Source organism: Patella vulgata, chromosome 7 (assembly GCF_932274485.2).
Source record: "Patella vulgata chromosome 7, xgPatVulg1.2, whole genome shotgun sequence".
Lineage (NCBI taxonomy): Eukaryota > Metazoa > Mollusca > Gastropoda > Patellidae > Patella > Patella vulgata.
This window is the reverse complement of record NC_065885.2, coordinates 20,930,538-20,957,658: the sequence shown is the minus strand read 5'-3', so window position 1 is coordinate 20,957,658 and position 27,121 is coordinate 20,930,538. Positions and strand designations below refer to the sequence as shown.

The window sequence follows — 27,121 nt, the reverse complement described above, 5'->3', positions numbered from 1 at the left end:
ACCACCGGCTCAACATCCATCAAAGGCATCTGATCAGCCAAAACGGGAATCTGAAAAACGTAAAAAGGATTTGTCACACCATCCTTCTACTCAAGATATCCCCAAAACGACTAAACCTCCCACATCTGTGTTGCCCACTGACACGACTCAAAACACTAGTGTAAGTCCGAAGCATAAACAAAAACCAGGACCCTCGGTATCCCAGGACAAAAGTCAAAGTTCAGTGTCGTCAACAGGACCTCAGACCGATTTTGGCGTAAAACATAAACCTAATGTGAATCCTAAACATGGATTAGATATCGAAAGCAATGTTTGTGAAATGACAGAACAAAATTTGAAAAGACACCAAGAACGTACTGAAAATATGCCATTACCCAAACCAATTCCTATGGACAAATCAGGACATAAGATAAAACCCCAGGTCGCGCCTAAACCTATTCCCCCGCCTAAGCGTATTCCAAGATCGTCATCTGTGGAAGACAAGAGTGCAGAAAAAGATTTAAGTAAAGCCAAAAAGTCCGCGGACGTTGTTAAAGATAGCAGTGCGGGAACTGATAAACAAAAGCCGACAGAGTCGTCGTCTGGGCCATCTAAAGAACCCCCTGTTCCTCCACCGAAAACCACACGTGGATTCCCGAATGGAAAACCCAAGTTATTTCCAGGTCCAATTGTTCATCAAAGATTGGAAGCTGTGGATGCACACGGAAATAAAATTGAGAAGAAAGGGAAGGGAGATAACAAGAATAAAAAGACGGATAGGCTCCAGAAATCCAATTCTATTGAAACACCCCCATCACGCTTGAAAGGTAAATTTAGCTTTTGGTGGTTATAAATCCGTTAATAGTAGAAATAGTCGACCACTAACATTATCCAACTCACATATCCTTTTCTAAATTAAAACAAATCAGATTTATGACAACAAATCGAATATTATTTCTCATTCTGAATGAATTGTCCAGATATTTACTACTAATAAACATGTTACACTTCATGTCTAAACATAAGACATTAACTAAAGCCTCTTCTAAAAGTCGTATTTATGTAATGTCGATTTTATAGTTATTGATTCTACACCGCAGACAGTAGGCGTTTATTCGGTAAACACAAGGCAAGCACGGCTAAATGGTTTTACCGAGGTCGCCAAACAAGATCAACGCAATTAATTTAGTCGAACTATTAGACCAAAAATTGAAAATTTAGTTCGGCCAAGGATAAAAAAAATTATCGACGTTTATTCTGGGTTGATATCAAACATAAGTCGACATTTAGAATAGGCTCAAGTCTCATCCAGTTAGATTTGAAATATGAATTGAATTAATGTGCTCCCTTTCTCATGTTTTCTTGTTACTGTTACTTATTAGATCTTTTACATGTATGAGCTATGCCATATCTCTGTTATTGCAACAAATTACGTGATCATGTAAATGATTTATATGGCATTGGTTAGCATGTCAAGTGAAGTTATTAATGCTAACGTGCATATTTTCGAAGTGATATCCTTTTTTTCTTCACTTAAAATCCTTATGGTTTTCTAGTACATTATCACATCTAAAATTGAATGTACATTACACCAACACATCTAAAATTGAATGTGCATATAAACTGAATGAGACTTTGATCCTCTCATAATTGAGTACTAGTACTTCATTCTAAATCATACACGGTAACAAATATGATGACACAAATTTGAACTCATATCATCACGGTATACGGTACAGGCGAAACTCGCTAAACGGCTACCTGTAATATAATGTTGATTTCGAGATGTTTATAGTTTACCAGTTTCATGGAAATGGTATAAGTAGCACGATGGGTATCATCTTCATTGGTGAACAATGTAGGGGAAAAATAAAAGAAAGGACCGTGTTTACCTGTCATGTTTTTCACGGTGTATGATTTCATCCCATTTGTTGTTTATTCAATGTAGTCATAACATTTTTATTTCTTTTTTCACTTTTTACAAGGCGTTCTTATGTCTGTAATAGGCCAATGTGGTGAATATGTCATTACAGCCAAACTAATTTACATCATATTCCGCTTTTTTATTGAAGGGACATATCACTGATTAAAATATATATGGCGTATTTTCGAAATACACATTTAATTTCTTGTGTTTCATAATGTGAATAATAAGAGCAACCAAATGGCTCAATGTTCGCCTTGGGAAAATTGCTTTCTTTGAATTCTGTCTTTAGGGGCGCTTTAATGTCTTGTCAAAGCTAAACGCCCAAATTACCTTTTATGGGAGTGCATCTGTTCAATCAGATTAAAATCAGATGTTAATTCCGTTTCGTTTTAATTTTTGTTTTAACTGGCATATTACAGATCACACAAATCAAATTATCGATATTGGTATGCTGTGTATTATTATAAAGTATGGTAAAGCGTATATGGAAATGATTTATGACTGTTCGGTATTATAAAACCGTCTTAACACAATTAGAACGGCAGGAAAAATGAACGAAACAAAGTCATAATTTATATTTTAGATTCTGTACATTTCGGCTATTATCTTACATTTATCTTGTTGTTTATGTTGCGACAAGGATAATAACATTAAGTGGTTTATATGCATTCATGTTAACCTAACACTATGATTTATTCATGAGAAAACTGATGAGTAGATTTGTGTCTTATTATCACGTTACTACATAAAGCTACTGTTCGATGTTTTAATGAATATGCTGATCTTTAATAATGAATGAACGAATTCGTTCCCTTATATAAATAAAGTCCGAAATATCCAACGATTATTTCCTTTTACATTATAATGGCTTCCAGACATTTAGAACGACTAGTTTTTGGCATTTGCTCTAACCTTTTCGGATGCCGTCCATCTGCTGGGTTTATGGTAGGAAGTGACAGATTTAGAACGACTAGTTTTTGGCATTTGCTCTAACCTTTTCGGATGCCGTCCATCTGCTGGGTTTATGGTAGGAAGTGACAGATTTGGAGTTACGTCAATCTTTTATAAAACAAAAATTAAATGCAACATGTCGCTGTAAAACGCATCATCGTGATATGTCCCAATTCAATATCTTTGCATGCCTTGACTTGGCTTTACATATTACATCCAGAACTCTATCAAAATAAAATCACAAAAATGATTTGGCCGATTTGTTTTGGCCGATTCACATCTTTTGTCATGGTTCCCCGCCTTTGGTGTCCGCCACTAAGTATTGTCGTAGCAACAATACTTTTTCAAATGATTACGACAAAGATCCATTGTGTATTCCATCTTGGTTCAGATAGTTGCATGAATATTATTTCTTTAATTCATGTTAAATGTTCATGTTCACTGCTTGAAAAGGTACAATGTATTTTTTATGCACACATTTTCTGTTCTTCTTTCAGCTTTCTCCATATATCATTGTATGTTCCAATTGTTTGTATCAGCTTTTTTAAACATTGTTTACACATTTACATCTGGGAGTATAAGTAAAGGGAGTATAAGACATGTGTACCAATCTCCGAAGAACGCTCAAAACAATTCTAGAAAATGTGTATCGTTATTATAAAATGACATATTTTGCATCGCTAGAAGATAATTGAACATTGAATGGCGAATACTATTTTTTTTTGAGAATCCATATATGTCTTTAGAATAATGGATTTTAAAGACAAAAGTTGACAAAGAAATTTAGGAGGCGGGGGATAATGGAATTGCTACGTGATTTAATTAATATTTATATCATATTAATCTACAATTGCGATTCTAAAAATACCCAAAAATTTTTCATGTTCTTGAAGTGCTTTAATGCTATATCATTCAGAGACCCAAATAGCAGGTATGAACGACATACGTATAATTAGAAGAAGCTTCCACTCCCTTCATTGTACCTCCCTGTTCACACATTTTTCAATCATTTCATGACACAGACAAAAGTTCACAATTAACAACGGACAACATTTCACACTTACTAACCTACTAGAGAGTTTTGATTCTTTTATTAAATTAACATCATTTCATAGATGTAAAAAAAATGTGGTAGGATATATCGTTACTGAATCAATTTGTTTTAAAGCTTCAGAATGTCACGGTTTCTAGAAATTACATTTTGAAAGAATATTCAAATGGCAAATACCGTTATCTAAACACACTATATGGTTTTATTATGAACAGCGGAACATATCATTCCAGTTATTAAAACAGAGAGACAATTTGCTTAAAACTCATAGCGATACGCAGAATGAGAAATAATATTCTACAATAAGCACCGCTTTAGTTTCCAAATGGCCAAGCTTATGCATATTTATTACTATCTAATTATATACGTACATAATTATTCGCTAAATTTGTATATATAATATATATATATTATATTCAATGTATAGATCAATATATATATATAAATTTACAGCATGTATATATGCATCGTTTTATTTTATAGTAGATAGACGATTTAAAATATTAAATTTAAATTCCAAACTAAAACATCAATATTTTATTCTGATTTAAAAAAAAAACCTAATTCAAAGCTATCTGAGCTATTACTTGAATTATTTAAAAATGTAATAGTTTTGTAATTATTAATAATAAAATTTTAATGATTGGATAATACATTTCTAAGACACAGCTTAGGACAAGTTTTCGCTTTAAGTCTTTTCGGATAAGTGCAATATGGGTATCCGGTGATATGAATTCATGAGAGTAAAAACTAAATTTTTGAAGACAACTTTCTAAAGATTTATTTGTTAAGATTTGTTAGATTGTTTATCTGTCTGTTTATTTTAGGTACTGGCTCTAAAAGTGACTCTGATGATTTCTCCGATCTGGCGTCTGATCTGGATATGGAGGAAATCTATGGCGAGCGGTACCGTGCTGATGGTGCAAGTACTGATGATGCCTGGGACGATATGTCCATAAGTACCGTAAGTAATGATGACGCCGATGGTTCAACCTTTCGACGTAAATATCGACCCAAGTCCCTCAATCTCTCTAGGTCACACAGTCTAACGTCCTCAGACGAAGAGGAATCCCTGGAAGCAGCTGCGGCATCAGCTGCAGAGGTAACGACCAATTTGAACCAAGTACCAAAATCGAAACCCACTCATCCCCCACCCGTTGCCAAAAAACCAGACCTTAAGCTCGCCCCAATCGTAACCGAAGAACCAAAAGCCAATCTCATGACTTCATCTCTAGAAATACACGAATGTAAAGCAATAAATTCTCCCACGCCTCCACGAAGTCCAAGCTGGCGTGAAGGTTTGGAGAGTCCCCCATTCTCGCCAAAAAGAAAAGATCATTATCCTGGGAAGAAACGGTCTGGCTCCGTGTCACCTACGTCTCCTAAAGAAAAAAGGCATCACTTTAATTACAGTGATTTATCACCACCGTCTAGACAACCATCAGTAGACGAACTTTACGGAGATCAAGGGCCGAGCAAAGACACTACTGCCCCTTTAATTAACATGGCACAAAAACCATCACCGTTGTCGCCTGAAGAGATCCCCAATTCCATCATAGGAACATCGGGAGAGCCATTTTCATTCAGTATGCCCGTTCGTGATAAATTCAAATCAGATCTTAGTTGCTTTCAACCCGCTAAAATAGCGGAGGATATCCATGACCAGGTACAGGTTATGGATCTAGCTACCTATGCGGCAACCATTGCTAGCAGCACAGCTAGTCTGACATCTATGAGCGTGTCACCAACTACTTTACAGGTTAATGCTTCGTGTTACAATAATGAACATGGCTCACCGGAATCCAACGATAGTCCTGATTCCAACTCACCAGTATCGCCGGGCTATTATGATAATGTTTCAAATTCCGGCGATATGGAAGATGTAGAATTGGCTGATCCATCTACTAAATCAATTGACTACCAAGGATCTAAGAGACAAAAGGCGAGACCTCCCACTACTGATTGGTCCCCTGTGATAGATCTGTCCCCGATCCTAGATGTCTCCCCATCTATTGAAGAAGCAGAACAAGAAGATATGTTGATGAAGCAAAGGGAGGAATTCTTAAGACAGAAATCCAGAGAGGAAGAAATAGAGCGAGCGGAGGCGGCCATGGCGGAACAGGATGAAGAAGAAGAGGAAGAGGTGCAGCCAATCACAGACGAAGTGCAACCACCACTAGCTACAGTACCGCCTCCAGCGGACCAATACTTATACAGATCATTGCGACGTTACGGAAATTTCGAAGATATGAGCAAAATTGGTGACAACGGCTTGACTCTGAGTACTCTGTCCGATGAACTGAATGGAAATGACCCCAGCTACCACATAGAGGACTCTCCACCGAAGGATGAATTTGCAATGATGCATTGCGCCAGTTTAGCCCAGACTCTGTCCACTGAATCAACTCCGCATTATAGTAAGTCACCAGTCTTTCAGGGTGATACAGTTGGCGACTCGGCTCATCATAAATCAGTATTAGAGACAATAACCAGCATCGAAATAAGAAAAATAAGTCAGGACTTAGAAGACATTGCTAGAAAAGGGGTGGCTGAATTCAAGCCTCTACCACCGCCTAAACCAAGACGAAAACTGCCCGAGCCAGGGGTTGAGTCTACTCCTAAGAAGATACCACCGATTCCTGCACCAAAGCCATCCATGTCAGTGCCGAAAACCGTGGCTACGGAAGAATCAAAACCACCTACTAGTGATGAACCGAAAACTGTTTCGGATGACAGACAGCTTCAAAAACAAGACTCGTTTGAAAAAAAGACAGCCAAATATTTGAAAGCACGACCAAATCCTATTTTAGTCGAACATATAGAATCCGAAGAACAATCTGTATCGCCACAATATAAAGTGTTGGATTCGCCACCTACACCTGAGCAAAAACCTATCAAGAGGGAATTCTCAGAGAGCACGTCCGTGTCTCCTTCTTCCTCTCCTGACCAGGATGTGTATATGTTCCCTTCCCCCGTTACTCCTCCAGATTCAGATTCATCTCCACCAAAGCCCCACTCTCCATCCTCGACAGGTACAGACCTTGATGATGATGCATCCCATAAATCTTCTCGAGATGATTTGATGGGCTTAGATGAACCTGTCCCGACCTCTACTGCCAAACAATCACCAATTAAACCCGTTGGCACCAAACCAGTGTCACAGCCAATACCCATACCATCAGATGCACAGAAAATAAAGGATAAAATTTCGAAATTTGAAAAGGTACAACTTATCTGTAAAATATATTTCAATGGTCAGGTTTGGATCTTTTGTTTTCCTTTTTTGATCGTTTACATTTACTTTGCCGTCAACTAAAGCATTTTCTAACTTCTATTATATTGTCCGACGGATTTCGTCGTTAAAAGATAATGAATGATTAGTTCCTTGGACCTTAATTTCAAAATGATTTCATTAAGGATTCGGGAGAGGGGGAATTACATGACCATTATTCTCACTTACCATTTTTCAGATATCCGATTCACAGAGTGACCATTCAAGGGAACAAAAGAAGGAAGCCAAAAAGATTCGCCGGAAATTACCCCCAATACCAGTCGGTGAAGAACCAGTGTTAAAACCAAAGGCTAAAATACGAGGAACAAAGCAATCGAAGCAACAGCATACTGAGAATAAAGTTACCAATGGCAGTTACAGAAAGTCCTCTACGATTTCTCAAAGTGATGATTCGATGAACGAGGAAGATATGGAGGTTGCTAGAATCACGAAACATAGCGCATCAAAGCGAAAACCCATCTCAGATGTCGGAAAAGCTAAAAGTTTTGACGTTTCTCCCCAGACTATGAAAGGCAGTAAGACTCACGCTGAAGCTCAAAGACTACTACGAGCATGTTCTGTGGGATCTAGTCAGAAAGTTGGACCTAAAGACGAAACGGATGCAATAATTGATTCCCTGATCAGTATTTACAACATCCCCATAACAGAAGCAATGAAATCCTTAAAGAAACGATTGCAAGAAGAACTACGCAAAGTGACTAGAGATAGAAAGCGCAAGATTGAAGAATTAGAAGAGATTCGAGCGCTACAGATGCAAATAGGCGCCCTCCAGTTAGATGCACGACATGCTGCTAGGGTAAGGAATGGGAAACGCTCACCAGCCCCAAAGCAATACGAACCTCCACCAACAGATTCTAGAAAGCGAGGAGGACTTTCTCCATCTAGTAGTTCTCAAACTTCACGATCCTCGCCTCAAGTCACCCCTCGACGCCAGAGACATAAACGCCAATCTTCGGATCCAATGATAGCTAAATTCTCTCCAATAAAGGAAGATCGGGACATAGAATCCGACTTTCAGTCCAAAATAGACAGCGCTGATGCAAGACAATCTAAATATTCTACTGATGATAGTTCTCAATCAGGATTAAGTGACTGTGATAGTACCCGTTCGGAACCAATTACCAATGTTCGGTACAAAAAAATCAAACCATCGGCATATGCTCGTATGTTCTATACAGGAAAAGGGACTCCCACTGATCGAGGACAGCCTGATCACCGGGAACAGCAAGGGCCACAAAATCAATTGTCTGTGAGTCGATCCGAATCCCAGATAACTGCCGGTTATCGTTCAGGTTCTGGATCCGGCTCTAGAACACCTTCGTATTATTCGGATGACGAAGAGATGAAGGCGAAAGAGGAGAAGAAAGCCCAATTGCAGTATGAGATTGATAAACGTAAACGTCAATTGGAAGAAACTGCTCGACTCAAACATGAACTGTTGAAACTAGCAAGAGCTCGCCAAGCTCTAGCCCACAGCTATGATGATATTCCTGGTAGATACGGCTCGGGAGATTACCAGAATCAATACCGTTCCTATGGTCCACAGAGACCAATACCAACTGGAATCATACGACCGATAGATGATGAACCCGATGAGATGGATATACCTCATTCTAGGAGAGATGATAGATCGAGAAGCAGGCAAAACGCTTACAGTTCGACCGAGTATCTCGTACACAAGCACGAATCTCGGAGATACAAATCAGACGAAGCCAGCATTTATTCTGATGAACAGCATTACAGTGATGGTTATAATGATATGGAAGCCGAATCACCGCCGAGAATGTCAAGGCGAATGGAAGCATCTTATCCATCCGCAACCCCAAGTCGGGATGCTCGCATGTCCGCTAGTGTTACCCTACCAGATATGTATCACACTAGGGGTGATATCGAATATATACCAACCCGGGACGCTTTTAGTGTTTATTCAGGATCTGAAGGAAGCCCAGCTAGTGACTATACACCTGCCATGCCATTACTTGATGACGTCATGGCTAAATCTCGTAAAATAATAAGAGAAATCGGAAGCGGAAGTAGACCTGTTTCAGCAGAATTTAATTTGGACGGTGGTGTTGAAGGTACGTTTTAGAAATATGTCTCTCTCTTTAATTTCATAAAAATGGTTAGATAAAAGGCATGTGCTTTTGAACAGGGTTTAAAAGTTAGATTTCAATGTGTCTATTGAAGGAGTGCACATAGCCACCAAGCTTGTCTTCTACATTTGTATAAAGCACTTACCCAATGAAACTGTTGGTGTCATTTAGCCCTGGTGTTATTTTCTACACGAGTGCTCCAGCATCTGAAACTATCAAACTATCGATCAATTTTAGGAGTTAATATTTAACATTTTGTTTTCAGATCTTATGAACGCCATGTATCGCGTAGAGAGTGATAACAGTGTTGATGCTGATGAACCAATCATGAAACATATGACAGAAGGTGGAGTAACCATCCTAAAACAACTAGATAGGAAGAAAAAGGTATTATATTATTATATACATGTAAATAATAAATGATATAAACATTTAACATACTCCTGACTTTGATGGTTAGACCACGGCGGAAAATTATGGCAAATGTGTAAAATATAATATACAACATCTTTATCCAAGAATAACTATGCCAGGTTTTAGTTCACGAAATTTCGCTAGTATCTAACAGGGCTTGATGCCTCGAGTTCGTGGAATTATTTACTTTAATTTAACATAGTTTGAAGTCCATGTGTCTGAAATGAGGATTGCTATAGGGCCATATAAATTCGGGATTAAAATTACCTTGTTTATTATTTTTCAGACTCCGTCTAAAGATCCTATTCGATATCCATTTCCCACTAAGCGTATTCTAGTAACACGTGACCCTAAAGACAGGTCCGTTACAGGTACGACAGGTAAAAGCAGTTTAATTTATCATTATGTATATTGTCATTCTTATGTTGCTACCTTCTACATTTACTTGTTGTGTCTACTTTTTTACCCGGCCCCAATTCATCACTGTATTCAATAACGTATGACAATGGTTGTCCTTTTCTTCTTGACACACCCTTTAGCACCAATCCATCACGGCATTCAATTATTGATGACGATGTTTGTTTTACTCTTCGTATCACACCTATTATTGTATACGTCCATATTCTTACCCCTTTGCAAATCAGTGTTTTTTATAATCGAAAACCGTTGACAATTTATCTGTTGATCTTTAACAATCTATGCCCATAAAACGACCCTTAATAAAGAAAATACTTTTCAGGTACTACATAAGAAAAATGAACAATATACAATTTTTTTTATCTTAATGTAATTATTACGATATACGTCTGAAAAATTGATTAGCACAGAAATCAATAATATCTGAATGCCAATCACTCCAAGCACCAAGGAACAATCACGCCGTTCTTTATACAATCGATGCATCTTGACCTCGACCGATTCAACCATGTTAGATGAGCTTTTGATTGGAATCTATGTCTATTTAAAAATCCCCCAAAACTATTTTGTTCTACTCTGGTGTATGTCTTAATACATTGGCATTGTAAAGTAGACGGCAGTGTAACAGTTTTAAATTGCAGAAGCAAATGCAATCATATTTTCATTCTTTAAAAAATTGAAAACTGAGATTCTGTAATGATAGAGTATTGTATGTTTCTAAATATTGATAATTTAATGTCTAAACATGCTTCAATTAAACTTAAATATAGAACTTTAGAACATTTTTTGGTCTAAAATCGATTAATTCTGGCAATTTTAAACCTATATTGATATCACACTGCCAAATCATTATATCCTATATTAGACAGATATACAGATATAGTAATAATAATAATTTTAAGTACCTATGTATTTTATGCAGGTAATGGTTTAGGTATGAAGATAGTAGGTGGCAAACAAATACCAGGTACAAAAGAAACAGGTGCTTATGTTACAGCTATTTATTCTGGCGGTGTAGCTGATCAACTACACGGTGAACTAGAAGTTGGTAAGTTAAAAAAAAAGAGAGAAAAAATGGGTTTAACTTCCACTCGACACAAATTAGGTCATTTCGGAACTAACATATGGTTCAATTTCATTTAAATAATTCGCTTGCGCGTATTGATCTTTCGCAGTGGTAGGAAACCAGAGGACCCGGAGAAAACCCACGGCGTTGGTGTTTTTAAGTTTTACCTACGACACGTTATGTGTTTTTACAATATGTGGTAGCTATTGCTGTTCGAAATAGCTTACACATTTCCAGTGTAATTGTACCAGGCCTGTTTCCCTTAAGACATAACAATATTCAACCGTTTGTAAATGATCGCCAAAACAGGTTACTGACGTTGTGGTTTCTGTGTTCAAGGTAAATATTCAATAATATAATGCGTTACTTTACGTTCTCTATTCTTACAAACATAGCTCGCCAATAAGTAATTGTATGACGTATAATTCTCTTTAATATCAAATAACAGCAGATAATATCAGAAAATACAGAATGATGAGTAATTTAGTTCTTAACTAAGAAAATCAGTCTTTTTATGTTTCAAACCGTTCATTTTTGCATCAATAATGTTTGGATGCGCTGCCTAGATCCAAATTCTAGAAGAAATCTAACTAACTTGAAACACTTGACAGTCCTACTTTCTCTGTCAACCCGCACATGGACCGTAAAGAACAAAGACAAAAACCATGCGGTGGCTAGTTAAGAAATGAAATAAAATGACATGGGTTTTTTCTGTCCCAACTGGGCTGATGAAGACCGTTAATTAAGATAGCACCATCTATAACCATGTATGCCAATTACATTTGCTAAATTATTGTGTAAAGATCATTGGAACCTATATGCGTTTATAATTACCGTACTGTTGATGAAAACATTCGGTTGTCTTCGAATTAACGTTGGAATGTAGCAAACAACATTTTTCGTCTTTAGCTGACTTCATTTTTTAAGGGCGGATAACTATCTGATAAAGGGAAAGGCTCACAACACAATAAATAACGCGTAACGTTTTAAAACCGATAAGTTCAACGTAGCCAAAACGTAGCCAAATCGTAACAGGCGTTAGAGTTCTTATCTACACTTTTTTTAATGAGTAAGCTGCTAAACGCGGCTGTCGACGCCGTTTATAAAACATCCTTAGTAGTGTAATTTAAAGCTACGGAAGATATGTAAAACTATAAAACGAAAGTAGAGATCGATGTTATTACTGCGTTGTAGTAATGTTATTCTCTGTTGTAGTCATGTGTATCAAGATGTTTGTCTCCAATCGCACAGAATTGCTTATGCTAGGTTCCCAATATCACGATTCGCGCTACGATTGAAATCGTAGTTATAATCATGAAGTAATCGTGTCAGGTCTGATCATATAATAATATTGTGGTCAGTCGTAGTAATCGTGTTGATCGGATCGAAACTTATCCGAACGTGGACCCAATAGGAACCATCCTATCGTAATGCATCGCACGACAGCGGGGACCTAGTCTAAGAGCCTTTAACCTAATATAGTTAACCGGTTTTATGCACTGAATTATATCTCAGATGTATTGTCAATAGCAGTAAGAAGTAAAACAGCAGCAAGTATATCAATTATTTGGATTGATCTATAAGTGTACATAGAAGATGACTGAATTTCTATCGGATGTAGCAGTGGTTAATGAGATGATAATGCTTGATAATATTTCTTGGGGATATGCAAATATGTATATTAGTTGTGATTTGGTTTCAACATGGCTATCATTTACTTTTTTTATTTCAGGTGATCAAGTATTGGAATGGAATGGCGTGACGTTATCTGGTAAAAGTTACGAAGATGTTCAACAGATTATATCACAGCCAAATGGTGAAATAGAGATGGTAGTTAGACCGTGAGTTGTCTCCCTTTTTATCCATTACACTACAATCACACATCTTTCAGACGTCACATAATGTTTCATAATAGAGTATCTGTCGTGACGAGGATTAGACTCTCCGATCCATTGAGTTGTCGAGTTGCTCAAAGAGGTCCATGAACAGACAAATTATTCAAGTGATAAATTATTATTATATCTGTAATGGTAGGTTCCAATTATCACGATTAGTCCTACGATTGAAATCGTGGTTTCAATCGCGGAGTAATAGTAGTGATCCTATCTGGTCTTATCATATATTGAGGTCAGTCGTAACAATCGTGCTGACTGTATCTAAACGTATCCGAAGGTGTCTGTACGTAGCAGATCGTGGACAGTCCTATCGTAACGCATCGCATTGGTAACATAGTCGTGATCCTGTCAACTATCCTAAATCGTGTCTTTATTATACAGGTTAGCTTTCCCATCAAGCTCAAAACGTCCGACCGGCCATTCCAACAGCTGCCATTCATCCTACGATAATCTAGATCTACCATGTAGTGATGATGAACTCGGGGACAGTAAGTTTGATATCCATTCTTATTTTCCATTAATTGCTCTTACTAACCATCTTGACGTCAAGGGCTTCTGATTACGGAAAAAACTCCATATTCTATTACACAATTCTCAGTTCACTTAAAATTCCTCATTAATGTATCTATCTCAAATAAATCATAGCATTTTGGGTAATAACCATAAAATGACGAAGAACACTTTTTCCCACTTGCACCCAATCTGGATCAGAAGCCCTGAAGATCTCCACATTGACTGTTCCTTCCTTTCCCTCTTTCAACAAACCTTTAATCTGAAACAAACCTTTGTAGCTTCATCAGTCTTTTCACCACACGATCTACGATCTGGGTCTGTGTTTAACTCAGTTCTGATTCCTTCAGTACCTGCTGTCCCCTGACCGGCTAATCATTTCCTCCTTGTGTTCTTTGTTTTTATTTATTGCGTACAGATATAAATTTACAATACATAGTTTTACGTAGGAAACACCAAGTCTTTGTTCAATCATATCCTAGATCCAGGAATATATGTTTCTGTCTTATCAACTATCAAACCTTTTTTTGCTCTAACATCTGTGTAGTACTTCTCGTTGCCGAATATTCCGCTAATGTTGATCTTGATATTTATGTTTCTAACCACCCATAATGGTTAAAATAAATTGTTCTTTGTGTTTGGTATTTATCATTTTATACAATTCCGCTAATATTTACTTTGATATTTATGTTTCTAACCACCCATATAAGGTTAAGATAAACTGATCTTTGTGTCTGACATTTAACTATTTATAAAATTCCGCTAATATTTATCTTGATATTTATGTTTCTAACCACCCATATAAGGTTAAGATAAACTGATCTTTGTGTCTGACATTTAACTATTTATAAAATTCCGCTAATATTTATCTTGAAATTTATGTTTCTAACCACCCATGTAAGGTTAAGATAAATTATTTTTTGTGTTTGATATTGAACATTTTATAAAATAAAAGTAGGTATTTTTATTTGTTTATTTCTTTAAATATTGAATTTAGTTTTGGTTTATAGGACCACGAATAAATAGATTTAGAAGGTATGTCTGTTGAATGTTTCATTTTATAGTTAAATTAAAAGAATTTAATATATTTTTTAAAGAAACTATATTTCGAATGGCGGGGTTCTTTAGGTTAAATCACACTTGACCAACATCGTGACCACTTTCCTAACAATAGTTTTTTTTCCATTCTGTTTTAGAGTCTCGGTCGAGTGTTTCTCCCAAAGGTGTTGATCCTCAACAACTTGCAGCTCAACTAGAGGAAATTAGAGAAGATGTCTCTCCCGAGAACTCCCCGGCTTCCTCTCAGCACGACTTTCCTACGCCTAGCGTTTCCTCCCCTTGCAGCACCCCTCTCTCTGACCCTACATCCACACCATCTGATAAACATCAACGTGTAGTTCATGAAAAGGTACGACCCCTTTTTTCCTTTTGTAAATTCTCCAAGTTCACCATATGGTATGCATGTTTGGAATTTTAGTTTAAGATTGTCTGACTTTGCTTAACCTCTTTGATTAGATCTAAAAAAAAGTATTGAAATTATTTGATCTGTTATTTCGTTTAGTGATAGGTTACACACCTCAGTACGCTTAAACTTTTGTTTAGTGTACATATTGGCTTGCAGTGTCGACAGTTGAAACACAAACTGGTTTATATCACAAAACTAGCTTTATTTATAGACGTAAAATGTCTAGTGAAGACAGATTATTATCATTCCACAAACAATATCAATACATAACATTCAGTGAGATGGGTAGTTTTATTTTTGATCCAAATCAAATAGGTGTAGCCATTTATATCTGGTAGTAGTGACGAGGTTTATCATTATGTAGTACTGATCATTTTTCTTCCCATTTAACCATCATGTAGTTTAACTTTTCACATTCTTATTAATTATCTAATACAAAAAATATTCAATTGATTGATTTATCTTTAAATATGTCGATTATGTAATGATGAATAACAGTAATTGTTCGATTGTGGATTACAGATTTGCGAATATGTAAATGACACGAAACAAGACGTTGATACTATATATGTAATCATTGTAATTGACGACGGCATAGAAATGTCATTAAAATAAAATAGTTCTGAGGAAAATGTTACAGATTAAACTTGCAGCTGTTATTATTCATGAATGGCGTCTTTACATGGATGACATGCTCTATTATATAATTATCTTCTACTACAGGTGGCGTCCCAGGCTCATTCGGCTCACGCCTCTCAAGGTCAAGGTCATCAGGGTCATCAAGGTCAACTGGTCAGCAGCAGCACATCGTCAGCATCTCATACCTCCCATACAACCCACTCAACCCCTTCCTCGCACTCCGCTCATACCTCAAACACTCCGCCTCAGACAGCTCCTTCTCATCGGTCTACGCAAAGGGTCCAGTCCCCTCCTACCAGTCATCACAGTATCCACCAAGGCCGCAAGGGTCACTCTCCCAAACGTTCAACCCATTCCCCCAATCACGCACGCCACTCCCCGAGTCAAACAAGTCGCTCGCCAAGTCGCGCAAGTCACTCTCCAAGCCAAGCCAGTCATTCGACAAGTCAGACCAGTCATTCATCGGGTCAGGCCAGTCATTCATCGAGTCAGGCCAGCCATTCGTCAGGTCAGGCCAGCCATTCGTCAGGTCTAGCAAGCCAAGAAAGTCGCACCAGCCATTCACGGTCTCCTTCCAATAACCAGGAAAGTAACGGACAAGGTGAAATACAGGTGCGTAAACATAATCAATCTTAAATATTACTATAGTAATTCTCAAAATAAAAAATAGATTTCACTCTCAATTATTATAATTGGATGGACTATACTTAAAAAACAAACTTATGATGACACTTAATAGTATTATAGCTAAATTAACTTCCAAAATAAAAATACATTTCACCGTCAATTATATTAATTTGATAGTCTATATTTAAAAAAACAAAACCTATTATTAAAGTTAATCTTAAAATCCTTTTATACTCACCTCGGAACCAATTCTACTGCTCGGTCTTTCCAGCCTATAATTTGTTAATTATAGTTATCGCCCTTAGGTCTCTGTCTATTCGTAGATGTGAATTGACCTATTATATAAAATATTACATCTATTTTATTACAGATACAGATTAGTCATGACGATTATGATAATACATTAAATGTACACGTCATTCAAGCTAGAAACCTCAAACCACGTGATCTTAACGGCCTTTCTGACCCTTTCGTAAAAATCTATCTTTTGCCTGGAAGAGGGTGAGTTATATATTTACATCTTTTGGGATTTTTTCTTCTTTTCCACCTTTATATGAAGATAACGCCACAGCCCTCCAGTTGCATACGATTCACACGTTATGCTCATTTGCACTCGCTTGGTCTTGCTGTAACCAGATATATCACATCACCTACTGAATCATTTGTATTTCTGATGTACGAACTCGTAGGTCGACTGCAACCGATAAGTTGCGTTACTCTCAATCAACGTCTCGAAGAACCCAGTGCCTAATTTGTTTAAAACCGGATGTTAAATACGTTTCGTCTTTTTAAATGTTGCTAACATCTAACATATTGTCTTTAAAGACGATGTTCCGATCATGTGAGCTTATCGACCAAACAAAAATTATGTATCTATAGACGGGACTTCTTTCGTTTCCTGATGAATGGTAGGAATTGTATATTTCAAGCATATAATAGCGAATCTATTATTATGAATACATATAGAATTGTCATTGGTAGAAAACGCGGTTGTAATAGAAAGCAAGTTGCTATACAGTGTAGTGTGAAAATCAGAAATATCTACCAAATGAAATTAGTATCTAAATGTAATTAGATTGTATCTTACATTTTTCCAGGGCCGAAAATAAACGTCGAACAAAACATATACCCCGTACTTTATTTCCTGAGTGGCACCAGACGTTGATCTTCCCTAATTTAGCTCGTGAAGAATTAAAGAATAAAGTACTGGAGATAACAGTGTGGGATTATGACCGGTTTAAAACCAACGACTTCCTGGGTGAACTTATTATAGAAATGGATGGTAAGTAACGTCATGGATTATGACGACAAATAATTAGAATTTATGTAATGTATTATGTACTGTCTGCATGTCGTATGTACCTGACAAGGGATAGGATATCTGGAAATGCCAAGTTCTCTTCCATTGTATAATTGTATAAGTTAAAAAGTGACCTAGTTGGTATTGTTTGGATGTTACCATTTCCTCCTCCTCTTGATGTGTAGTGACGATGCAATGTATACATACGTTTACACAGTCTGGTATTTGAAATTTCAAATAGCTAATGATTCGGATAAGAAACGTATTCTATATCTAGTACATTCGATAATAGTCATAAAATACCCTATGACAGACTCTGCAGTGATCAAGGGCCATTGGAGGTTTAGACCGTTGTTACTCCTTTAACCAAGTGAAGGTAGAAACAGGGGACATTTACATCAAGTGCCTATTCACACAACGAGATTTACACCGAACTCATCTTAGCTATTATAAACGAATCATTATTTGTTTTTCAGAAGTCGGATTTCTAGATAATAAACCACATTGGTATCCATTACGAGATCACGTGCTTCAACAAGGTTTCCAGTTACCTAAATCCAGTGTACCTCCACCACTCGTTCCTAGTGAAGACGATAACAGTAAGGGTGGAAAGAAAGGAGAGCACTCTAAATCACCACGACATCATAAGCGACATCCAACTAGACCTAAGGTAATGAAGATATACTGGAGGTTTTTTTTAATATTGCAAGGGTGTCAATTCGCTGTGAGATGTGTTATTATGTTTTTTGTATATCGCAACACTAGCAGACTACCAGTTTGTAAATATAAACTTTATATACATCGGGGAAACAAGAATAGGTTGCTGGAATGAAACCAAGTTGTAGGTCCCCTTAAAATGGAGGAAATCCAGGTCTTATATACACACAAACAAGTAGGGAATTGGACCTCATCATCAATTATGGAGCTAGAGAGAGAGAGAGAGAGAGAGAGAGAGAGAGATGGGTTTTAACGTCCATTCGACACAGACTAGGTCATTTCGGGACTAACATATGGTTGAACAGGCGACCCTACTCCTTGTCACGTACAACCGGGGATTAGAAACCAATTATGGAGCTGGGTCTTCTAAACAAATATACACTCAAACAATAAGAGAATTGGGTGTTATCATTATCATTATATGCTGGTCTAATTAACACCACGTTTAGAAAACCGTCATTAAAGGTATCTTTACCTTATTAATATTATCACAGACGTGTACATTGCCAATAAGATAGGAGTTATCAAGTCTTTAATTAAACACAATTAACCACTATACATGTATATAATTGTAGATTAATCGTATGTGTTCAGGTGCATCTAAACCCTCGATCCATATGATAAATCATGACATTCCGTATTGTTTACTATTCAGTGTTGCATACAACACTATTTTAATCATTACAGAAAGAAGAAAATGGCGAGTCTAGTCTAGGCCCAAGACGACGATCTTTAGACACACTTGATGAATCTGGACAATCCAGGAATTGTAAGTTAGCTTTATATAATTAGAAAATCTCATAAATATCAGAAGATGTGTTTATTAATAAAATCATGAAAAAAAAACCAATTTTCTCTAAATCTCTCTCAGATAATTTATGTTCTCGCATTTGTCCCTCTTTACTCACCAGAATACTTGACATACTCCAGACAGGGAGCGCATTTTAAGATTATTGAACCATGTTGTATAATGTCATATCTCAAAATCAATGGATGGTCTTTATTGCTCCACAGCTCAATCCCGAAAATCAACTCGTCAAATAGCATCCGCTCATGCATCACCATCTCCGAGACGACGGTCTCGTGATTCCAGATCGCCAAATAAATCTCGCTCAAGTGGTAAATATTTTTTTATTATTCTTTATTATTTAAATCCCGGAAATGAGCAACCAGCCATAACCTGATTTGAAATGATATTTTTGTGATAGTAATGTGCAGGAGGTCCGCGCCAAACTCAACACATTCTGGGAAATGTCAACAAAAGGACAACGCCTGGGAATAAAATTGTATATTTCACGGTCTAAACTGGATTTAGCTTGCGTGTTGTGAAAAGAGACTGTTGATATCCGGTTCGTTATTGTCCCCCGTCTTTCAGAGATAGCAGGAGACTATTAAAAGGTGTTTTCTGTCCGTCTTTCCGTCTGCCTAGTCGGGTCATCATACTTTGTGGGTCACAGTAACTCTGCTTTCAATTGAGGTAGAATTTTCAAACTTGGTGTAGGAATTTATTAGGTGACCTCCTTGGCTGGGTTCGATGATAAGCATTTTCTGCTTAGACTAAGCAGAGATACACAATTTGATTGGTCGATGCTTTGAGACACATAACTTTTCGCCTAATTGCGTCAGAGTAATGAAACCTGGTCTATAGTTCATTACTTCAACACCTTGACTAAGTTCGATAATGATCATTTTCGGGTCAGGTTGGGCAGGGTGGTAAACAATTTGATTGTCGAGACATTGAAGCTCGACAAACTTTGATTCTAACTGAGTGAGAATGGTAAAAGTTGGCGTATATTCTTACATGAATACCTTGACTAAGTTAGATGATGAACAATTTGTTAAGTGTCTTGTTCTGTTACTGTCTTTGTTATAAAGGGCAAAATTGTAAACAGGCTCTAAGCCTAATTTTTCACCTTTGAAAATAAAGATATTATTATTATTATTATTATTATTATTGTTGTAACTCCAGAACGTTGCTTTTAATTAAGTGAGAATAGTGAAACTTGTTGAAAATGATCGATGCATTATAAAACACAAATATGCAACTAAAATGTGTGTCAGCTAATTACTTTTTCAATTTGGCCGGAGGACAACTGCGCGTTTAAATTTATATTTCTTTCATTAACTTCTTGCCCTCTGATTCTAATGATAATTTGATTAAATTCCAGGTGCACCTTATTGTTGGTAAGAGAAATATTTGTGTACAGTAATAACACCTGTTTTATGTTTAATCTGTATTGTACTGTGCACTCTGTTAAATTCTACTCTTGCCCGGGACTATATTTTCGAAATTCACAATCCATTAACAACCGGAGTTCCAAGAGCAAAATCTACTTTTTTTGCAAATATTGTCCCCAAATGAGCCATCCTTTATAAAGATCTAATGGGACGCGTATTTCTTCTAAATGCCCAAAGAAAAACTACACCGATGATACTGCTTTATGCAAGAAAGGCATTCATGGCAGCTTGTTGTTATGAATTTCAGTATTTGGGATAATTTGTCGTTTGTTAATCATCCTTTAATCACACGCATTGTTAAACATACACAAAAATTTCGAAATTCTTGCAGTTTAAGATCCACACCATCTTGAGTACGGCTCACTGTATCACGATGACCTCATTATACTTAGCTTATCATAAACAAATGCGATTTTGGTAAATAATGCTTTAAGAAATTGAGTTGCCAAGTGTCGTATTTAAGAAAGTTGGACCTGTGTAAAATATGACAGCTGTAGTTGACTATAATAGAGCGTGGTTTTGACTTCTTGTAAACCCATGATTTGTTTTTTTAACTAATAACAACATTGCTACTTTAAATTTCCCAATGGCACATTGTATACTATTTCTGTTTACCCCGTCTTATTATTGTTGGATATGCACAATGCTCTCACAATTTATTACTATCGTCTATCAGGACAGTGTGTTCACCTTTCTTCTTCCATTCCACGCTCCACAACATACAATATTCTCATTTAAAAATCAATATTACTTATTATACTCCAATGTATCGAAGGCATGGAACTCACCATTTTCTACTAGTACGCATGGACCGGAAGTTGCATTCGATTACCAAGGGCATTAGTTGCACTATCGCGATAGTCATGCAATTATGTAAAAATGGTGAGAACTAGAGCATATAGTAAGTAAGCTTGGTTTTAATCCCCCCAAGGGATGACGTTTGCACTTACAACTGTCTGTCACTAGCACCGCAATCAATTTCTCTTGCATCCAATCTAAAATGGCTATGTCCCGATTAATGTACATACACATATATTGACCAGTTTTAGTTTTGTTTGTTGCTTCCTGTATTGTGTGATTGTTGTATTGTAAATACGAAAGGCGCCTTGAAATTTATAAGATGGCCATTATTTTAATGAATATTGTACACGTGTAGAATTGATCGGAAGGCAGGTGGAGACAGTATATGTGAATTACTTCAAACATATATCCAATATGAAGTAATTATTTCGCAAACGAAGATCAAATTATGTTGCCGAAAACAGAACTGCAACAGTTTGCTCATCTTTAGCATCAAATACTGATTCAATTTATATCGGAGAATTTAATCCAAAGCTCGAGGTATTAGATATTCTTCATGCAAAATTCAAAGATAGCGTTACAATGAGTGACAGGCTAACAAGCTGTTCGTAATAATACCACGGCTTCTGCGACCGGCCTGGTTTGTTGCTAACTATACGCAAGCTTTTGGCGTTGACCAATCACAAAAGAGATATTACGTTCGCCCTAAAGTTTTCTGTGCTGGTTGAAAAATATGTATATTAATTATGATAGACGTTAGGCTATTCCCTTTGAGCTACCAGATATGAAATAATGTGTCTAGTCCCACCAAGGACGGCTTTCAATTTAGCATGTTCTTGTATTTTTTTTATTTTTTTCCAGAAGATATTAGTTAAATCATCAAGCAAAACTGTGTTCAAGATTAATCTTTAGATATACTAAGGTAAACAGATGTGTTTATATTTCAATGTATATATAATATTTTCACTTCTAAATCTATACAATCAGTCAAGGAAAATGTACATAATGGCATGGATTCAGGGGCGTGTTCGGGAATTTGAGCCGCGGAGACAACGTCAAGTTTTGTCTGGGAGATAACCACAGAATTTGAATGAATCATAAGCCCCGAGACCATAGTCCTGACCCTTTTGGTGCATTTATGTACCGGAATTAGAGTAGAGTACACTGCGGCCAAGCGAAGGCAATGCATCGCACATTTCTCATTTCTTTGTTCGACGTTATTTCGATCAATGCAAGAGGACAAAAATATGCTGGATACGCGCCTCGGGTTAGTGCTGGATATGTGTCACAATACATGTGTTGCGATTAGATACTAGACAACTGTTGGTATTGTTAGTAGAACTGAAATATGTTTGTTGGTATGTTCTGTGAGAGGGGTTTTCAATGTAATGTGAGTCGTTTTGTACCAGATATCTGATAAAAGTATGAAATAATTCATAATAGAAATAGATGCTCTATGATTTGAGATGCACACCTTGCGATTCGATACACTGTTATGCTGAAATGTAAATCGCGATACATCGGTTAAACAAGATGTCGTGTCAGCACTAGTTAGGATTTCAAATTGCAAGCTCAGGATAGTGCCATAGAGACTGATGTTCCTATGGTGAAGTAGTATGGGGTGGGTCCTGGAAATATTAAGGATACTCTTCCTCTCACGTGACCTTTGAAGGGCGCTTAATAGTCATGCGGCCTCACGTGCTGACCGTGTTTTGAGGAAATTACGATAACGTAATGGAGTCATATCCTGCCATAAATAGATAATGACGGCTGTTTCCCTGTCGAGATTATTGCGTTAGTTCAAATGCTTGAATATTTTGGTCATTACGTTGACATGGATCGTATGGTGATTTGCTCTTGGCTCTTTTCTTTCAGGATTAATTCTATAAAAGTGCTGTGGCTCATCAAACCTACTGGCTGTTATTTGTACAAAGTTTTATTAGATTTTAACTCGTGTAGAATATTTCACTAGTTGTAATTGTTTATTTGCAAATCGACCATGCCCAATGACAATCTCCAGTACGATTATAGTTAGAAAACAACTAACTATACGGTTTCTGGTCTGATATTTCCTGTGGGGGTCTGGCTTTGTTCCATCGGCCATTCAAAGATTTAAATAGAGGCCGTTAATCGATATTAACAAAGAACATACATATGGGTTACATTCCCGCTATATAATTCATCTAGTGTGGTGTGCGGCATATGAATTTGAAATCGTTCTTCAGCAGATATTGTGATGGGAAGGCGGCTAATCATCACAGCTACGCCTGCTTTATGTACAATGGATTATGACAATTATCAACTCGAAACTTGGATGATAAAATACCAATGCCACGGTGTGCTAAAACATACATGTATAGATTAACATTAAGCTATTATTCATCTACTCAGGACGCTTCAACTGCAGAGGCCGATAAATTATTGCGATCACAGTCTAATACGAAATGCTTACATCACAAACGCGAGCTGTTGAGTGAACAATTCCTCCAAAAATCGCAAATTGTGCTTTTATTTGTTAGTCCAATAAAAAAAAAATCGGATAAACAACGGCAAGTAGTTGATATTTGTGTATTCTAGCCTTATACTAGCCAATAATATCTAAAGTACATATGAGGCCGTGTTCATATTTGTGTAGGTGAAAGACACTTCGGCATTTCATAAAGCAGGGTCGGCAAAAAGAGCAATGTGGTTACAGGGCATTATTTCATTGTGTGCTTCTTGGCCAAATTCTAGTCCTATTGAAGAAGAGATATTTGGACCCGAACATCATTTAATTCGAGTAATGTCAATGTGAATACTGTATTCATAGTAGGCATATATATCCTCATTACTTAGAATTATTATAACCGTACTATGCATTTAGAATGTAGATAAAATAAATAATCAATAACAGCACATATTGAACTGTAGTGTATCAAGGTACTACCTGTATAGTTTATTTGTTAAATATATTCCATGTTCATGTTTTAATGTAAAAATAATGAACTTTGTCGAAATTATGAACATTGTGTAAATTATAAATTTAAAAGGCGTTGCTTTTGTCATGTGTGTGTCAAATCCGTTATTTAATGTCCACTTCCAGTGAAGTGGTGACAAAGACGTGTAAATAAACATTTAATGATGTAGGCGTACACTAAAGATCGCTTTTAACATTGTGCATAAATGTAGATAGACTAGAAACACTAAATATTGCTGATTATATTGCCGATTTTATAAATGTGAATGTTTATGATGGACTTTAGCTGTATCTGTGTTATTGAGTAATGTAAAATATGGAATAATTGTGTACATTTCGGCGTGAATAGGATTACTATGATATTGTTGGATGTATATAATGGAAATATAATTTGTTGTGCTTTTGTATATGGTTATACTCATTGTTATCAGTGTCGTGGTATTATCCATAAGTGTAGCTAAGTTTGGTTTTGCCTACGACACTTCCTGCAACCTCTGTTATAATGTTTCGGAGTATTATCTATATATTGGTGACTTTTTGAATAGCAGAGGCAGTCTACATCTGATCAAGAGGCTAATATTCTCTATTCAAACTATGTATACGAGTCGAATGTTGTACTTGCAGTGGATATTGTTATTATATCGATTCATCAACTATTTTGTTATTACTTAAATCAGAGGTTATCACTTTTAAATTCGGAAAAGTGTACATTTAACAGCATAATCTTTATGTTTTACAGATTAATTAATTGTACATTTTTGTAAAGCATTCTGTGCATTTGAATAAATTTTATGTACAATTTTGCAAAGCGTTCTGTGCATTTGAATAAATTGTATGTACAATTATGCTTCTTGATTATTGCCAAGTACTTAATTGTCTTCTTTATACCGAATTAGAGGTACTTAATTGTTACATTTAAATTAACTGTGCATTTAAATTTATTGTACATTTAAATTTATTGTACATTTTATTTATTATACATTTTAATTTATTTGTTTAATATTGTGTACAATTTTGTAAATTTACTTAGAAAGTCTACTTAAAGTTGAATTAACAATTTTATAAATTATTTGATTAATCAATTTATTAATTTATATATATTGTATGTAATAAGTGGGCCTGTATATGTACTAGGTAATTAACACACTCAAGTTTGTATTATTTATATATTAAACTGAATACTTATAGTCTGTTTTGAATTAGTTCACCAATTGCCTATGTTAATGAATTTATTCTAAAACTTGTCAGTAGTGATGCATTTAACCCAGTGAGTAAAAAGGACAGAAATGTCTAAAACATAGAAACAATGTTTAAATAGTAGCAATATACTAACTTTCCATCTGCCAGTGTGTAAGAAATTATTAGTTGATACTTTATTGTGTTTAAGAGATCTGATTCACCGAAACATAAACTGTGATATTTTAAGGATGCACCCTTTTCATTGGCTCAGAGTAGGAATCCTTATAGACTTTAACTATCAGTGAAAAGGCTGCGCCCATAAAATATTTTGGCTGGTGATTCGGAATAAAGTCTTTTATAATAGTAAGGGATATTTATAAGTGGTTACACTCCATCTAATGGCTAAGACAGTATATATACCCATATCATTCTAAAACGGATGTCTGATAAAAGCACTGTTCACATAGAGGAATGCTCCCTAATCTGTGAAAACCAGATAGTTTCATTGATTTCGTTGTTGTGACCAGGACTGGATTTATTCTTAGGGGAAGAGACCCAAATAAACGTCGTTGGTAGTCATAACTATCCAGACCATAAAGCACATTTGGTTTTCAAAATTAGAAAGTAATAGTAGATATAAAGAGCATTTATATCGTAGACTGCCATATTTGTAATATCAGCCAATGAGCGGTTAAAACAAAAATAATGGCTATTTAATGCAAACGCTTAGTTTTCGTTAGTTCAGTTATGAGATGACTCAGATACTCGTGTTTACATTTATTTAAAACTGAATATTCTCAGATTATTTCGTTAATCGAATAGTAAGTCATAAACACAATTTTAGTACAGTCATTTGCCAAAAGTAATTCACCCTTCTGAAAACAACGCAAGGGTAGTGAGTTATCCTCTGTAACTAGAAAACTAAGGAACTCCGTTGGCAGGCACAACGACCTAGGTCACTAAAAATAGAAAGTATTACGTATTGGTCAGTGCTCTGAGTATATACTATCTCAACAATAGCAAATATCAGCATTCATCGGTATATTCCGGTACTTTCCGGCGTGTTCGGAGTGCTACATAGATTAGGCAAACGGTACTTAAATTTTATATTGATGATTATTGCTCAGATCTAATTTGTATAACTATTACTCGCTGCCAATCATGTAACACATAATTGTTACAATTGCTGTCAATCATTCAGTTATTGCGTTGTGACATTATTGTTACTGCTGAAATTTTTAATGTTTGATAAATAAACAAAATATGATAATAATAAAAAAACAACGTTTGTCTATTTTTGATATCTACCTTCTGAAATCCAACCAGAACTCAAACGGAAGGGAGAGAGGGAGAGAGAAATGGGGTTTAGCGTCCACTCGACACAAATTAGGTGATTTCGGGACTAACATATGGTTCAATTTTATTTCAATAATTCACTTGTGCGTAGGGTTTTTTAGCAGTGGGGGGAAAACGGAGGACCCGGAGAAAACCCAGGAGGTTCGACAGTCGACCCTACTCCTTGTCACGTATAGCCGGTTAATCGAAACCAGGTCAGTTGACTCAATTACAGACCTTGTGATACAACGCTCACGCGCTAACCATTC

At 36.3% G+C, this 27,121-nt stretch overlaps 2 protein-coding genes across 2 annotated transcripts; both read left to right on the top strand.

Moving 5' to 3' along the window:
- Positions 1 to 388: 388 nt before the first annotated feature.
- LOC126828052 (cell surface glycoprotein 1) lies at positions 389 to 7,095 on the top strand (the record flags this gene model as incomplete). The annotated part of the gene is made up of 2 exons (XM_050557633.2): positions 389 to 806; positions 4,736 to 7,095. Coding segments are annotated over exons 1-2 (2,778 nt in total), but the record flags the coding sequence as incomplete, so codon positions are not given.
- Positions 7,096 to 7,382: 287 nt separating this feature from the next.
- Positions 7,383 to 14,959, top strand: LOC126827194 (regulating synaptic membrane exocytosis protein 2). Its single transcript, XM_050556431.2, has 6 exons — positions 7,383 to 9,278; positions 9,559 to 9,680; positions 9,994 to 10,087; positions 11,047 to 11,172; positions 12,923 to 13,031; positions 14,792 to 14,959. The coding sequence occupies exons 1-6, from the start codon at positions 7,595 to 7,597 to the stop codon at positions 14,823 to 14,825; spliced, it is 2,169 nt and encodes a 722-aa protein (XP_050412388.1). The 5' UTR covers positions 7,383 to 7,594; the 3' UTR covers positions 14,826 to 14,959.
- The last annotated feature ends 12,162 nt before the right edge of the window (positions 14,960 to 27,121 follow it).

Excerpts from the sequence above, each read along its gene's own strand:
- LOC126827194 (XM_050556431.2), top strand. The coding sequence starts at position 7,595 with ATGAACGAGGAAGATATGGAGGTTGCTAGAATCACGAAACATAGCGCA. Across the intron at positions 9,681-9,993 it reads AACTAGATAGGAAGAAAAAG|ACTCCGTCTAAAGATCCTAT; the intron begins GTATTATATTAT and ends ATTATTTTTCAG. Across the intron at positions 13,032-14,791 it reads ATAGAGATGGTAGTTAGACC|AGTCTCGGTCGAGTGTTTCT; the intron begins GTGAGTTGTCTC and ends ATTCTGTTTTAG.